At 39.5% G+C, this 17,908-nt stretch overlaps 2 protein-coding genes across 2 annotated transcripts; both read right to left on the bottom strand.

The window, feature by feature from the left end:
• Positions 1 to 4,835: 4,835 nt before the first annotated feature.
• On the bottom strand, positions 4,836 to 7,342 carry LOC118556235 (protocadherin gamma-A11-like). Its single transcript, XM_036127382.1, has one exon. It carries the CDS (start codon positions 7,230 to 7,232, stop codon positions 4,851 to 4,853), a length of 2,382 nt encoding a protein of 793 aa, XP_035983275.1. The 5' UTR covers positions 7,233 to 7,342; the 3' UTR covers positions 4,836 to 4,850.
• Positions 7,343 to 14,656: 7,314 nt separating this feature from the next.
• Positions 14,657 to 17,359, bottom strand: LOC118557413 (protocadherin beta-15-like). The gene has a single exon (XM_036127381.1). The coding sequence runs from the start codon at positions 17,047 to 17,049 to the stop codon at positions 14,659 to 14,661; it is 2,391 nt and encodes a 796-aa protein (XP_035983274.1). The 5' UTR covers positions 17,050 to 17,359; the 3' UTR covers positions 14,657 to 14,658.
• Positions 17,360 to 17,908: the final 549 nt, after the last annotated feature.

The raw sequence follows: 17,908 nt of genomic DNA, 5'->3' as shown, positions 1-17,908 counted from the left end.
CAAAGGAGGGACCGGTTATAATTTTTGTCTGGTACATAGCGACATCTTGAGCTCAGCTGAACAACATGCCTTTCTTTAAACAATAAAAAAATATTTTAACTTTATCCATCCATCCATTTTCCAAACCGCTTCTCCCTCATGGGGTCGCGGGGGGTGCTGGTGCCTATCTCCAGCGTTCACTGGGCGAGAGGCGGGGTACACCCTGGACAGGTCGCCAGTCTGTCGCAGGGCAACACAGAGAGACAAACAGGACAAACAACCATTCACACACACACCTAAGGACAATTTGGAGAAGCCAATTAACCTAACAGTCATGTTTTTGGTCTGTGGGAGGAAGCCGGAGTACCCGGAGAGAACCCACGCATGCACAGGGAGAACATGCAAACTCCATGCAGAAAGACCCAGGGGTGTACTCGAACCCAGGACCTTCTTGCTGCAAGGCAACAGCGCTACCCACTGCGCCACTGTGCAGCCCTATTTTAACTTTAAAGTACTTTTATTTCTTTTCATGTTTTTCAACTACATGTTGATTGTAAACTAACTTAGATTGGGAAATTGTGTTTCGTCCGTTACGGACACACTGCATGCCTACTGCTGTACACTCTGCACTCTAACACTGAACATGGCGCAAAGGAATCTGACAGCCATCAGAACATGTGGTTTTAGGTGTGGACAGCGCAACGTTTATTCCCTAAATCAAACAGACTCTTTGAGATTTTTGTTAAATAAATCGCAATTATAAAGCATATTTTTTTATTGTTAAGGAGCTTTTAAAAAAATGTATAACCAGCCCATAAGTAACATTTGTGTACAGTACTTCAAGTAATTTTATTCTGCTCTTGTTGCGGTATGTTTAAATTCCTATGTTGTTAGACATTATGCTAAAGTAATAAAATATTGTTTACCTTCCAGAACATCATGCTACGTTTGCGGTATGTGTAAGAGTAATTAAATGTAAATTTTTAGGAATATATATATATATATATATATATATATATATATATATATATATATATATATGTATATATATATATATTAGAATGACAAACAAAAGAATTTAGAAAAAAAAACATCCTGGGGATAAAATGTTTACTTTGAAATCCCTGTTTTATAGAACTCTCCTTAACCTGTTTAAATATAACTTTATGTTCTGAAAAACGTTTAGTTTGAGAAATTCTAAAACCGAAAGACCTGCAATTATTTTTTAAATCTGTTGAGTATTTTACATTGGACAAAAAAGATATAAGAACTCAAACAAAATGATGATGTCATATGACATTAGTAAATGAACGCAAGAACAGCTCTACCACTCTATCTTACAGAACATGGAGATCAGACATCTTGACCAAAAAGGAGTTGTCCGGGTTAATCTAATCATTGTGAACGTCCATGATTTAAATATCACTCTACCTCAACTTTCCAAGGGTATCAAGGAATAGAAATTCACAATTTTGGGTGAGAATGTGTATATTCCTGCATTCTAGTTATAAAATTGGATGTAACAGAAATAACTTTGCTATTGTAGGACAAATATGGCATATTTGTTTACTGCCTGACAAAAAATAGCTTCCACAAAAATAATTTCATTAATAAAAAAATACCACTACAGTAATCATTAGCAATGCTCCCAAAGAAGAGCTAGCCACATCAAACTTCAATTCAAAGCAAGACATGAGACCGAGGCTGGGTTAAACTAAAACAAACAACTAATATGCAGAAGGGATCTTTTTTAGCAATGATTCCAAGATACAATTTTCCAGCGGCTGTTGAGGCATATTGGAAAGACAACCAGAGAAAAAAACGTTAAATTACAATTGTGGGAGTTCCATGTATTTTCGAAAATGGACATATGCAAGACAGACATTAGCCTGACCAGAGAGATACCGAAATATGTATCACAGAATATGTCACAGCATCTTATTATTCACTATTTGACAAGAGTAGACAAAAAGAAAAAGAAAACCCACAACAACACTTTAGCTCCCCCATCTCAAAGTCACAAGGCAGGTTTGGCTACTAACACAGCTCACCACTGTCAGGCTGTGAATGTATGCATGAATGGGTGAATGGCTGATTTTAATGGAAAGCGCTTTGGGATCGTCAGACTAGTTAAAGCATTGTATAAGTACAATCCACTTACCATTTACATAACTATTATGAGGCTTCTCTCTCTACAGGTGGGTTTTGGTTATGCTGCTATAATATTTAAAAAAAAAAAATAATATATCATCTAAGGTTAGACTGTTTAACAAACTTGTTCATAAAGTTTCCTTTGACCAAAATTCCAAACTTTTTATAAAACATAAAAGCTGTAATTTGCAGTATCAATATTGACTTGGTGAAAAAGAGAATGGTCTTTGACAAAAAAAGAAAAAAAAATAACTCTCAGGAGCTAGGAGTTCATCCTGTAACTGGTATATTGCCAGTTCAAACCCTGCTCTCTGTGTCTCGGTAATTTTGTCCTTGGGCAAGACATTTCACCTGCCTTGCCTGCTGTCAGTGGTCAGAGAGGACAGTGGCGCTAACTATATGGCAGCCATGCTTCTGTCACCATGTCCCAGGATAGCTGTGGCTAAAAATTTAGATTTCCAATGTCAGCCTGTGAAGGTATAAATGAATCGGTGACTGACTGATTATAGTGTGAAGTGCGTCAAAGTCCTGGGTCTTGATAAAGCACAACATAAGTGCAGGCCATTTACCATCTTAAAATCTCTCTAGCAGTAATCTAAAATATGACAAAAAACTAACTAAATAAATAAATACATGATACAGGAAAACAAACAAAAATTCAAATGGATATAATCAGATTTTTGTAAAACACTGAATATTACATTAACACCGCATTCTAAAATTAACGATGTAGCGTAGGGGTGATTTAATCAAGGAAAACTAAAAAAATGAAAAGGCATTGATTAGAAAAGGTGTGTCACGGTTTCTTTGACATTAATAACACTGAAATTCCTAAAAAGGCATTTTAAATTAAATTGTTTAGTGCTCTGAACTTGTGTAATAAAGTTAATAAAAGCAAATAATACATGGTATCCCCCTTAACAATATGTGTGAAAAAGCTTGAGACCACATCCATGCAGAACTCTAAATTAGTTTGATTTCAGTACCAAAGGCAGAGAAAGAAAGAAGGCACAGACTCAAAGTACTGGCAACTTCTATAAAAAATAGGATTAGAAACCAGGATAATATGGAGGACCATAAGAGTCACTGAAAAGGAAAAACAGCCATTTAAAATTTAAACCATACATTTATAAATCCAACTTGAAAAGTGATTTTAATTGCACTTTTTAAATTGCATTATTAAAGGGGAATTGTAAGATGTATTTATTAATTCATTGTGAAATACTGTAATTTGAAAAATTATTTTCAAATCTGATTTCTAAATGGAGATTTAAAAACTGCAATTCATAAATCAAATTATAAAAATCTTTCACTATCAAATATTTAAAATGGTAATTCCTTTTTCCATTTCCCTTTACACCTTGCATTTTCAAATCCTTTATTCAATTGTATTTTCTTTTAACTTTACCCAATCCATTTGGCTTTTTTGTGACCCTTCTGGTCTCTGAGCACAGTGAAAAAACAAGTTAAACCAATCACAGTGTCACTTCAGATGTAAACAGCTTTCTCATGGGATATGGTAGCATAGTGTTGTGATCCAAGTCTGACTGCCACTCATCTGGACTACGGAGAAATGGGAAGACGACGTGCAACTAATGGTGGTACATCTCCTTAGTCCCTTTTACTAAGGGACAAATGTAAACGTCCATCATACGTCTGCACATACAAATGGTTTCAAAAATACTCACCTGTACACTGTGACTTCTGCTGCATTGTCTACATTTAAATTGCTTACCTTTAAATTATTGCTGCACCTTTTACTGTAATTTAATTTTACTGCAATTTACAAGCTGTATGCAACGAAATTTTGTTTTCTACGCACTCTGTGCATACAAAATGACAAATAAAGTTGTCTAAGTCTAAGTCGAAATATAATTTCATGGAAATGCAAAATGAACCAGGTAAAGCAATAAGAAAATGCAATTGCAAAGGAAAAGAGAATTGGAAAAAGTTATTACCCTTTCATAAATTTGATAGTGAAACATATTTATAATGTGATTTATGAATTGCAGTTTTTAAATCTCCATTAAGAAATCGGATTTGAAAATACATGTTGAAATAGCAGTATTTAATAATGTATTAAAAAATACATCTCAAAATTCCTCTTTAATAATTCAATTTAAAAAGTGCAAATACGTTAAAAAAAGGTAAAAAACAAAGCAACTGGACCACCCATTACCCATTAACGACCGCCCATTACTAAGAGGTGGTCCTGTTTCTGTTGAATTTGCATGTTATCTAAGCCATTACAAGGCCTTTGTTTGCCAATTGTATAAAGCTTGTTACTCCACATTACTCCAGACTTTTTGAATTGAGAAAGCTTCCTGGAGAGGAAGCGAAACTTCTTCAACTACAGAAAACACGTCCAGTTGCTTTGTTTTTTTACCTTTTTTTTTGGAATGACCATGACCTGGATGACTGAGAATCTTCACCAGCACAAATACATTAAAGTTTGGGATTTATAATTGTGCGATTTGCCCCTGCGACAGACTGGCGACCTGTCCAGGGTGTACCCTGCCTCTTGCCCATTGAAAATGCTGGAGATAGGCCCCAGCATCCCTGGCGACCCCATAAGGGATAAAGCGAGTAAGAAGATGGATGGATGGATTGATGCAATTGTGTGATTTAAATGTTGAATTCGTTCTTCTTTTTCAGTGACACTTAATCGTCAAAACCAAGCAAAGAAAATGCATTTAAAGGATGGTAGGCTTTGGATAGATTCATACCTCTGGAGAAGCATCACTATCTCCAAACATGTCAGCAAACTCTGTTGGACTTTTCTTCAGAGTCTGGTCAGCAGGCAGCGTGTTGTCGTTGTAAGATGATACAAACTTAAAGTCACTGGTTCTAGATCCGGTTGTCAGGTAGGCGTCATAATTGTAAGCGCTGCGTAAAGTTCCTGTGCCGTCAACATCTGCGTAATTAGGAGGGAGGTAAGCTCCGGGGATGGCTACTGCTCCATCAAACAACAGTCTGGGCTTTCTCCTGCGACAAAACCTCACACCCAGGATGATGATGATGAAGGTCAGAAAAAAGGTGGACACAGAAACCAGCGCAATGATCAGATATGAGGTCAGCTTGGAGTTCTTCTCATCATAAGAAATATCTTTCAGTTCTGGCACCTCAGCCAAGTTATCAGAAATAAGTAAATACATGGCACAGGTGGCAGACAGAGAGGGCTGTCCGTTATCTTTCACTGCAACAATCAGGTTCTGTTTCATGCTGTCAGATTCTGAAATGTCCCGCTGTGTCCTGATCTCTCCGCTGTGCAGACCAATAGTGAAAAGTCCAGGATCTGTGGCTTTGACTATATGATAGGACAGCCAGGCGTTCTGTCCAGAGTCTGCGTCCACCGCGATCACTTTGGACACCAGAGAGCCTCCGTGTGCAGCTTTGGGGACCAGCTCGGTCATGAAGGAGCTGCCCTCCGGGGCGGGGTACAGTATCTGAGGAGAGTTGTCATTCACATCCGATATGAACACACTGACGGTCACGTTGCTGCTGAGTGGAGGAGAACCGTTGTCTCTGGCCATGACGTGGACTTTAAAACTCCTGAACTGTTCATAATCAAACGACCTGACAGCGTGGATCACCCCCGTGTCTCCGTTAACAGATAAATAGGAGGACACCGAGGCACCGTTCACCTCACCAGGTAACAGAGAATAAATCACTGTACCGTTCTGTCTCCAGTCGGGGTCTCGAGCAGAAACGGAGCATAAAGTGGAGCCAGGTTTGTTATTTTCACTCACATATGCGCTGTAGGACTGTTCCTCAAACACAGGTGGGTTGTCGTTGATGTCAGCTACAGATAACTGAACAGTTTTAGAGGAGGACAGAGGTGGAGAGCCCTCATCAGTGGCAGTGATTGTAATGTTGTAATCAGACACTAGTTCACGGTCCAGCTGTCCTGTGGTCACCAGAGAATAATAGTTTTTAATAGAGGGAACCAACTTAAAAGGGACATTCAGCTGAACGGAGCAGCGCACCTGTCTGTTATTTCCTGAGTCTCTGTCCTGCACATTAATGATGCCCACCTCTGTACCAGCTGGGGTGTCTTCTGGTATGGGATTGGTCAGGGATTTCAGACTGATTACAGGGGCGTTGTCATTAATATCAGTGATAGAAATAATGACTTCAGCATAAGATGACAGCCCCAGACCGTCCTTAGCTTTAACGCGTATTTCATATGATGTTGTAACTTCATAGTCTGCAGCACCAGTTACACGTATTTCCCCACTTTTACTATCAATACTGAATATTTTCATCACTTCATCAGTAACATGACCAAAGTCATAAGTAACATCTCCATTCACTCCCTCATCTGCATCAGTTGCGCTCACTGTGAGCACTACAGTGTCTAAAGGAGAGTTTTCAGGCAGACTGGCTTCATAGACGGCCTGGCTGAACACTGGGGCGTTATCATTAGCATCCAGCACAGTTACATGTATGATCACTGTACCTGATCTCCGAGGAGATCCGCCATCTATAGCTGTGAGCAGTAAATTAATTTCTTTCTGCTTTTCGCGATCAATCTCTTTATCTAAAACAAGCTCCACAGTGTTTCCATTAGCAGCCAGAATGAAATTGTCGTTCTTTTCTAGGCTGTACTGCTGAACTGCGTTTTGTCCTACATCCGCATCGTGCGCCTCCTCGATCACAAAGCGAGCTCCTTTAATGGCCGACTCCCGGATTTCTAGATTTACAAATTTCTCCTTAAATTGTGGAGAGTTATCATTAATATCTTGAATATGAATGGTGATCCGATGCAGCTCTAGAGGATTTTCCAAAACGAGCTCCTGTTTTAAGATGCACGAAGCCTTTTTGCCACAAAGCCCCTCCCGATCAATCCTCTCGGCCACAATCAGCTCTCCCTGCGCCAGGTTTATGTCACAGTACCGCTTATCGCTCTCCTCGGTGTCAATGCGGGCTCTTCTGGTGAACAGCGCACCTGTCTGCAGCCCCAGATCCTTGGCGATATTTCCAATAACCGATCCCCGTTTCATTTCCTCCGGGAAAGAATAGCTCAGGTCTCCATGTGCGACATGCAGCAGACAAAAGGAGAAGCAGCTCCACAGCAGAAAAACAATCATTTTAAAACCCATTCTCAGATTTTAGCGCTAAATGGGTCAAAGTCTTACATCAATAATCACGACACGCGGTGACATAAAACGAGAAATGTTGCAACGAAGCGCCGCTCCGTCTTTTTTTTTTGTGAACAGCTCAAAGGCGCACATACGGTAACTCAGCAAATAAGAGAGGAGTTATTATTTTAGACTGGTGCATAGCGACATCTTGAGTGCATCTGAAAAATATCGCTAGTTCAACACGACTTGGAATGGGAAATTATAATTGCATGAATCAAAACTAAGCGCAATCTAAAATAACTACGAATCAGGAACGGCGTTTAATACATAATGTTTTTCCTTTTCGTTTACGCATTGAGAGGATAAAAGTTGCAAAACCAATTATAGACAAGACAGAGATAAAACCGGATCTTTTCTCCAGAAGCCACCTACTCTAACTCTTTGTAAAATCAATGGAGGCCAGGGAATACAGACAATGACACAGATAGCCAAAGTTTAAACCTCATTATGTTATCACACCCCATAACAGTAGAGTGGGCTATGATAAATACCTTATAATAGCCCACTCCACTGAACAATATATATTTAGCACCAGAGAAAACAGGAGGGGTGTTCACAGCTTTGATTAAACCTCATATTTGAATGTGCGTTTGGTATTCCGTTCAACTATTTTTGTCATGGCAATGCTTAATTCAAACGGACAAATATTAGGACAGTACGTTATTTTGAAACAGAATAATAACTTAAAGCGAAACTAAGATTTTCCTACAGGGGTCCAATTAATTTAATTCACATCATTGTTAGAGTAATTTTACAACCTACTTCATAAGTTACTAAAAATTTCAAAAGAAGATACGTATTCAGATCAAGCTATTATATACTTAATAAAATACGACCGGTACTATATCATACTAAATCCACAGGAAATAACTTTGTGTAATATGTCAAAACCAAAAGCCATAAGTACGTTTTTTGTGACCTGAATGATGCTGTAATATTGGGAATATTCTGTAATACATGGTGCTGTCTCTAAATTAAAAATTATTTTTCCCCAGGATAAACATTTAACTTTACGAGATCACAAGATGAAAGATGTACAAAAATATTTGAACCACTACTTCTTTAAATAAAAAAACACACAACTGATTTAAAAGCAGGAACATTTATTGCAGTTTCAGACACTTAAAGTCATATATAACTTTATGTGTCCCCTCGTGGGGGAAATTACGTTTCAGTATAGCCAAAGGCGGAATGGGTAATCGGGAGAGTCGGGAGGATCCCAGGTGGACTGCTTCATTCATGGTCTGGTCAATGCCGATGAAAAACGGCACTACAATCTTATCAGTACTATTTGATCTAAATCGATGTGTCTCTTTAAGAAACTGTGTCAGCAACGCGGGAGCTACCATTTGACATCAAACACACCTGAATATCTTACAGTTGGTTGAGTCCAGCCCCAATAGAGCATCTATCAAAGGTGCAGGCAGAGTGGTGAGAAACGGGTAAGTTACTGATTAGCGAGCAAAACGCTTAGAAAAAGACCAGGGGGCCTGAAAAAGCCCAGTTAAAGAAAAGAAAGGAATTAGTGGAAGATGCAGCCAAATGTGCTCAGCTCACTGATATATATTTTTAAAGAACACAGAAAGAGGAGACAACTGGTAAGCCAATATAACCTTAGCCTAATCAAACTAGCATAATAAAAAAAAAGCTAATGTCACTTTGAACGTGTTAATATTTTACCACAATAAGTAACCAAGCTAAACAGTAGTTTTTAACAGCTATGTATGCATTATACAGGACTGTCTCAGAAAATTAGAATATTGTGATAAAGTTCTTTATTTTCTGTAATGCAATTAAAAAACATGAAATGTCATACATTCTGGATTTATTACAAATCAACTGAAATATCGCAAGCCTTTTATTGTTTTAATATCGCTGATTATGGCTTACAGCTGAAGAAAACTCAAAAATCCTATCTCAAAATGTTAGAATATTTCCTCAGACCAAGTAAAAAAAAAATTATAACAGCAAAACAAAATCAAACATTTGAAAATGTCCATTAATGCACTCAGTACTTGGTTGGGAATCCTTTTGCACAGATTACTGCATAAATGCGGCGTGGCACGGAGGCAATCAGCCTGTGGCATTGCTGAGGTGTTATGGATGCCCAGGATGCTTCAATAGCGGCCTTTAGCTCATTTGCATTGTTGGGTCTGGTGTCTTTCAGCTTCTTCTTCACAATACCGCACAAATTCTCTATGGGGTTCAGGTCAGGGGAATTTGCAGGCCAATCAAGGACAGTAATGCCATGGTCAGTACACCAGTTACTGTGAGAATCTTATGTCGTCTCTTAACCACTACCATACTTGTGATTTAGTTTACTGAACCAAGCTGAGTGTTTTTCAAGGCTCAGGAAACCCTGCAGTGTTTCGAGTTAATTAGATGATTCAAGTGATTAGTTGAATAGCCTACTAGTATACTTTTTCACGATACTCTAATATTTTCCGATAGGATATTTGGGTTTCTTAAGCTGTAAGCCATAATCAGCGATATTAAAACAATAAAAGGCTTGCGATATTTCAGTTGATTTGTAATGAATCCAGAATCACAATATTCTAATTTTCTGAGACAGTCCTGTATAATAAAGTAATGGGTTTTGAAATGAATGTTGATGTATTAAAATATATCATCAAAAATAAATTTCATGTACAAGTGTGCTGCTGTAAAATGACCCTTTCATGGCATGGTTTTTGAAGCATCTGCCATGCAGCAGAAATTAGGTATAGTACAGGCACAGTTGAATAGAGTGGTAAGTAAACAAGTGAAGAAAAGTTGGTTTTCAGGACTACATATACTATGTTGAAAACAAGCAGTAACATATGCCCTTTGTGCCCTGGCATTAGTGTGTCCATCTGCATATAATTTTTAACATTTCATAGGTGAACCAGATGCTCAATAAAGTGAAAGAGAGACGGCGTCCAGTGAGATGACAGTAGCCCAGGAACTACCACAAGCACATGGGACAACACACAGTCCAGGATATACCACTGGGACAGGAGGAGCCTAGTGTAGATGAGACTGAGCATTTTGACTTTTTTGTTCATCTACAAACCCATGACCTAGATATGTTTGTTTTTTTCAATGCCATCCTCAGCAGCCTGTTAAACAGCCCTTGCCAACAAAAGTTTTTCATAGCAAGAATGGCACCAACAAAAAATGGCTGACATACTCAGACAAATCACAATCCCTTTTTTGATCTGTGTGCTTAGCATTTGCACCTGTTTCCAGTGATAGGCCATTTGTTAAACAAGGCATGAAAACATGGAAGTATGTTCACCAGAGAATAGAAGACCATGCAAAGAGTAATCTCTATAGAGAGAATGCTGATGCCTTCTGTATGATGGTTAAAAAAAAACAGATGTAAAAGGCCTTCTTGCTGGCAGAAAAATGTCTTTAAACCACAAACAGGTGGAAAAGAAGCATCAGGTAATGGAACAAATCATTGATGTGATTAAAGTCATTGGCAAATGTGTCAGGGTTTAGTTTTGACTCAGCTTTTGTTACCTATTAGTTTTCAATTTTTCCTCTTTGTTTGGGTTCTAGTTATGATTTGACCTTATTTATTGTTAGTTTTAGTTTCCTCCTCCCCTCCTCACTCAGCCTTCGCTTCACTCCCCTTGCAGTCAGTCACACCAGTTGGTAGTTAGTCAATCATTCAGACTCATTTCACCTGCCAGCTTCATTATTTAAGCTTCCCTTTGTCTCACTCTAGTGCTGGTCTGTCATCATTCAACACCTACTCCTCGCATGTCTGCCTGGTTTGCACCTTCTGACCATTTGTTTTCTGCCTTAGTGTTTTGATTTGTATCTCTGCTGGTTTTTGGATCCACCTGTCTCCCCTCTGCATCTCAGGCTGAGTTTCTGGACCATGTTGACTCTATCTGCAAGTATTCACCTGGATTAGCTGTTATCCTGATATGGTTCTGGTCTTCAAGTATCAACCCTGTCCTGCTGCTAAACCTGCTGTTACTCTGGCCCTCAAGAACTCATTCCCTGCCGTGCTGACGGGCCTTCTGCTGTGCTCTGGCTAACTCTTTGCCAAGTTGCGGACTCTGTAACCTAACTCGTTCATGGACTATTACTTCGCTCTGTACCTGCCAGTCAGCTCCTGCATCCTTTATCTCTGTCTGGTTACAGAGTCTGGTTCATCATGTCATCATCATTCACTTTTACAATAAACTCTCTTACGACCAGCTCTGTGTGTGTGTGTGCTATGTCTGGGTTCATCCAAAGACAAATCATGGCAAAATATGGACTTAATTATAGGGGATATAATAAAGAAGCTGCCTTTACTCTTGAAAATACTGCTGTGAACCATAACAATTTCTTAGAGATGTTATTACTATTGAGTCGGTATGATCTGTGTCTACAGCAGCATTTCAACACTTGCATGGAGCAAAGGAAAAAGCATCATGATAATGATGCAAAGGGAAGAGGTTCACTTGTGACTCTTTTGTCAACAGACATTGTTGGAAACATTGTGGATATTCTTAGAACTCATTTCTAGATTTTAGAAATGCAAGAATGTTTTCTGCCCAAATTGATACAACCCAAGATATCACTTGAACAAACCAGTGTGCAATCATTGTAATATTTGTCATAAATGCCATTCTAAGCATTTGGTCGGTGTAATAAACTGTGAAATATCCTCAGGCAATGATTTACGTGAGCAGTTAAAACAAGCCCTGGGAAAGCTTAGTATTGACGTCACATGTGTAGGCAACTCCACTGACGGTGCAGCTCACATGCAAAGTCCCTATCAGGGGTTTTCTGCTTTTCTTTCCCAGCAGTTTCCTGCACTGATTCATGTTTGGTGTTACGCACATATTTTAAATCTAGTGCTGTCAGACACAACGGGCAGTGTTGTTGAAAGTGCATCCCTCTTTTCATTGCTTAATGATGTGGCAGTTTTTCTGAGAGAGTTATAAGCGTATGCGAGTATAGGAAGAGACCTCTGAGGACAGTCATCACATGAGAGTGATACCAGTTTGGGAAACCAGGTGGTATGCTTAGGATCAAGCCCTCAGGAAAGTCTTTGGGAGATTTGAAAATCCACAACATGATGCATTGTATGTTGATTTGCTGTTGACCCTAAACCTTAAAAGCAGCCTCAGGTGAGGCCACATGTTCACACCCCTAAAAGCTCTCCTGGCATCCTTTTCTTCTTTCTCCTCCATCTCTCTGGAAGCACAACCTGTACCACAAGCTCACAACATCCCATCACCTGAAGCTTTTAGTTTGCCCAGTGAAGAAACCCATCAGCTGCTCTTTTCACTCCCTCAAAGACACATTCTTTAATGTTCTGCTCTGCTCCTTCAACACACCTCTGAGCTGTAAAAATGTCCATACCTTGAGTCTGCAAATATTTTGACAGGAGTGAGGTGTGTTATAAAATGTGTAGGAATATTTGAGCAGTTAGAACTGTCTCAAATTTTAGAAGAGTTTCAATGAAGCCCCTCACTTTTACTCTTACTATTGGCTTCATACCCACCTCTGCCATTACTCTGTGAAAGTCCAAAATGTCATTCTGGACACTGTGACAAGTAGCATTAATTTGAGATTTCTAGCCAATGCCAAAGCTAATGTCTCAGAGACATTAGACCAAACTTATCTCAGATTTTGCTTGTCTTGATCCTAAAAACCTTTTAGAGATTAGGCTTTATAAACTCTCCAGCTCAGCACTTCAATGAATAAGCAAAGGTCTGCTTAGGTTTGATGAGAGGGCGACAGTGAGTACTTGACATGCAGAGCTGTCCAGTCTAGCATCCCACTGGGATAGGCTAAGAAAGTTCCCTCTGGAAGATTTTACTGTCAGGACGGATACTGAGATGCTCCAGGAGGGCCCAGGTGAACTTGAGATAGAACTTGAGAGTAAGACTTGTTTGTCTTGCAGAAACTGTGTTATCTGTGTCCACCACATACTGACACAATCTAACCTCTTCACTAATGCCTACCCGGTTATTGGGCTGGCATACAATTTTTTGTTGACCCTTTCATTGTCTCAGGTTATATGTGAGAGAAGCCTCTCTATGTACTCTCAAGTTCATTAAGAATAGGCTCCGAAGCAAAATCAATCAGGAAAATTTGGAGGCATTTATGCTCTTATCCACAGAGAAAGAACTTCTCATATCCACTGACTGTGACCGGGTAGCAAAATAAGATTGCAGAAACTAATGCACTTCTTAGGCACTTACTGATAATGTAGACTCTGTTGCCAGAGTTAGTTATTATAGTTTCTCAGTTTTTTTTTTTTTCAAATGTAAGAATGTTCAGTTGAGCTTTAGTTTACATAATAAAACAATTAAATAAATGTTGTTTTACCTAGACATAATTATATATTTTTTGTTATTATTTACGCTACTGCAAAAAAATATTATCATATAATACTATATGGTTAATATCTGCTTCCTTTTTTATATTTGAAAAACTGGTCAGGTCTTGGCCATTAAACTCCCATGCTGAAAAATACCCCCACTCCGCCCCAGAGTACAGCCCATCAAGAGAAAGACAGACATTGGAAGACAGGAGACTGCGGCCACATTAAGATGGTTGAGGGGGAAAAAGTGAAATTCTCACATTCTCTCTCTCTCTCTCTGCAGGGACAGTATGAGAATGTAAGAAAAACCTTCAAAACAAAAAAGCAACATACAGACAACCTCATAAGTAGCCGAGATCATTGCCGATATTGCCAATAACTGAGCATCGTTTCATTTCCTCAGAGAAAGAATAGCTCATGCACAAAGTGTAGCAGACAAAAGCAGAAACAGCTCCGCAACAGAAAACCATACATCTAAGTACTCAAAAAACAGGATAGATTGTTGCCCTGTAGATGATCAATTTTGACTACGAGAAGATATTTGATTCATCATAAAATACTGCAACAAAGTTTAAAAACTTCAAAATAAAAACATAGAAAAGCATGTAAAACGTTTCATGGAAGTTTTAGATGGGGAAAAGGGATTTAAGGACGAATCCACCTTTCTGTTAAACACTCCAGTAACTTTGGATCATATGTTGGTGCATGGTATGTTTTGGTTATAATTAAATATGACTGCGTAAAATCAAGATTGTTCGCAATTCTGAAACTATTATAAAAACAACATACCACAGTGAATAAAACCAGGGTTTAACACAAACAATTCAAAGAGTAACATTAAATTATTTGATAAAAAAACATGTACGTCTAATTTAAGTATACTTATTATAGACCAGTCTGAAACCTAAAATAATGAGGATGACCACTTCATTGCATAACTGTTCACAAATCATATTTCAGCTAAAATGGCAGGTTGAGAAACACAGCTTTAGGACATCTGGAATTCAAAACTATGAGTAGCATCGAATAGTAAAGTATGAAATATGAATTTCAAAAAGAATTTAAAAATTAATAGATTAATACCTCTGGAGAAGAATCAATGTCTCCAAACACTTCAGCAAACTCTGTTGGACTTTTCTTCAGAGTCTGGTCAGCAGGCAGCGTGTTGTCGTTGTAAGATGATACAAACTTAAAGTCACTGGTTCTAGATCCGGTTGTCAGGTAGGCGTCATAATTGTAAGCGCTGCGTAAAGTTCCTGTGCCGTCAACATCTGCGTAATTAGGAGGGAGATAAGCTCCGGGGATTGCTACTGCTCCATCAAACAACAGTCTGGGCTTTCTCCTGCGACAAAACCTCACACCCAGGATGATGATGATGAAGGTCAGAAAGAAGGTGGACACAGAAACCAGTGCAATGATCAGATAGGAGGTCAGCTTGGAGTTCTTCTCATCATAAGAAATATCTTTCAGTTCTGGCACCTCAGCCAAGTTATCAGAAATAAGTAAATACATGGCACAGGTGGCAGACAGAGAGGGCTGTCCGTTATCTTTCACTGCAACAATCAGGTTCTGTTTCATGCTGTCAGATTCTGAAATGTCCCGCTGTGTCCTGATCTCTCCACTGTGCAGACCAATAGTGAAAAGTCCAGGATCTGTGGCTTTGACTATATGATAGGACAGCCAGGCGTTCTGTCCAGAGTCTGCGTCCACCGCGATCACTTTGGACACCAGAGAGCCTCCGTGTGCAGCTTTGGGGACCAGCTCGGTCATGAAGGAGCTGCCCTCCGGGGCGGGGTACAGTATCTGAGGAGAGTTGTCATTCACATCTGAAATTAACACACTGACGGTCACGTTGCTGCTGAGTGGAGGAGAACCGTTGTCTCTGGCCATGACGTGGACTTTAAAACTCCTAAACTGTTCATAATCAAACGACCTGACAGCATGGATCACCCCCGTGTCTCCGTTAACAGATAGATAGGAGGACACGGAGGCACCGTTCACCTCACCAGGTAACAGAGAATAAATCACTGTACCGTTTTGTCTCCAGTCGGGGTCTCGAGCAGAAACGGAGCATAAAGTGGAGCCAGGTTTGTTATTTTCATTCACATGTGCGCTGTAGGACTGTTCCTCAAACACAGGTGGGTTGTCGTTGATGTCAGCTACAGATAACTGAACAGTTTTAGAGGAGGACAGAGGTGGAGAGCCCTCATCAGTGGCAGTGATTGTAATGTTATAATCAGACACTAGTTCACGGTCCAGCTGTCCTGTGGTCACCAGAGAATAATAGTTTTTAATAGAGGGAACCAACTTAAAAGGGACGTTTTGCTGAACGGAGCAGCGGACCTGTCTGTTATTTCCTGAGTCTCTGTCCTGCACATTAATGATGCCCACCTTTGTACCAGCTGGGGTGTCTTCTGGTATGGGATTGGTCAGGGATTTCAGACTAACTACAGGGGTGTTGTCATTAATATCAGTTATAGAAATAATGACCTTTGCATAAGATGACAGCCCCAGACCATCTTTTGCTTTAACGCGTATTTCATATGATGTTTTAACTTCATAGTCTACAGCACCAGTTACACGTATTTCTCCACTTTTACTATCAATACTGAATATTTTCATCACTTCATCAGTAACATGACCAAAATCATAAGTCACGTCTCCATTCACTCCCTCATCTGCATCAGATGCGCTCACTGTGAGCACTACAGTGTCTAAGGGAGAGTTTTCAGGCAGACTGGCTTCATAGACGGCCTGGCTGAACACTGGGGCGTTATCATTAGCATCCAGCACAGTTACATGTATGATCACTGTACCTGATCTCCGAGGAGATCCGCCATCTAAAGCTGTGAGCAGTAAATTGATTTCTTTCTGCTTTTCGCGATCAATTTCTTTCTCTAAAACAAGCTCCACAGTGTTTCCATTAGCAGCCAGAATGAAATTGTCGTTCTTTTCAAGGCTGTACTGCTGGACTGCGTTTTGTCCTACATCCGCGTCGTGCGCCTCCTCGATCACAAAGCGAGCTCCCCTGTCTGCCAACTCATGAATTTCTAGATTTACAAATTTCTCCTTAAATTGTGGAGAGTTATCATTAATATCTTGAATATGAATGGTGATCCGATGCAGCTCCAGAGGATCCTCCAAAACGAGCTCCTGTTTTAAGATGCACGAAACCTTTTCGCCACAAAGCCCCTCCCGATCAATCCTCTCGGCCACAATCAGCTCTCCCTGCGACAGGTTTATGTCACAGTACCGCTTATCGCTCTCCTCGGTGTCAATGCGGGCTCTTCTGGTGGACAGCGCACCTGTCTGCAGCCCCAGATCCTTGGCGATATTTCCAATAACTGATCCCCGTTTCATTTCCTCCGGGAAAGAATAGCTCAGGTCTCCATGTGCGACATGCAGCAGACAAAAGGAGAAGCAGCTCCACAGCAGAAAAATAATCATTTTAAAACCCATTTTCAGATTTTAGCGCTAAATGGGTCAAAGTCTTACATCAATAATCACGACACGCGGAGACATAAAACGAGAAATGTTGCAACGAAGCGCCGCTCCGTCTTTTTTTTGTGAACAGCTCAAAGGCGCACATACGGTAACTCAGCAAATAAGAGAGGAGTTATTATTTTAGACTGGTGCATAGCGACATCTTGAGTGCATCTGAAAAATATCGCTAGTTCAACACGACTTGAAACGGGAAATTATAATTGCATGAATCAAAACTAAGAGCAATCTAAAATAACCACGAATCAGGAACGGATTTTAATACATAATGCTTTCCTTTTTCGTTTACGCATTGAGAGGATAAAAGTTGCAAAACCATTTATAGACAAGACAGAGATAAAAGCGGATCTTTTTTCCAGAAGCCACCTACTCTAACTCTTTGTAAAATCAACGGAGGCCAGGAAATACAGACAATGAGAAAGAGAGCCACTGTTTACACCGGAATATATTATTACACCCCATTACGGTAGAGTGAGCTATGATAAATACCTTATCATAGCTCACTCTACTGAAGAATATTTATTTAGCACCAGAGAAACAGGAGGGGTGTTCACAGCTTTGATTAAACCTCATATTTTAATGTGCATTTGGTATTCTGTTCAACTATTTTTGTCATAGCAATGCTTAACGAACAAATGTTAGGACAGCACGTTATTTTGAAATAGAATAGTAACTTAAAGCGAAACTATAAGATTTTCCTACAGGGGTCCAATTAATTTAATGAAATTCACATCATTGTTTGTGTAATTTTGCAACTTATTTCATAACTTTCTAAAAATCTCAAAAGAAGATATGTATTCAGAACAATCTCTTCTAT

The sequence above is a fragment of the Fundulus heteroclitus genome, chromosome 23 (genome assembly GCF_011125445.2).
Source record: "Fundulus heteroclitus isolate FHET01 chromosome 23, MU-UCD_Fhet_4.1, whole genome shotgun sequence".
Taxonomy (NCBI): domain Eukaryota; kingdom Metazoa; phylum Chordata; class Actinopteri; order Cyprinodontiformes; family Fundulidae; genus Fundulus; species Fundulus heteroclitus.
The sequence above is the reverse complement of the archived record's forward strand: the minus strand, read 5'-3'. Positions and strand labels throughout refer to the sequence as shown.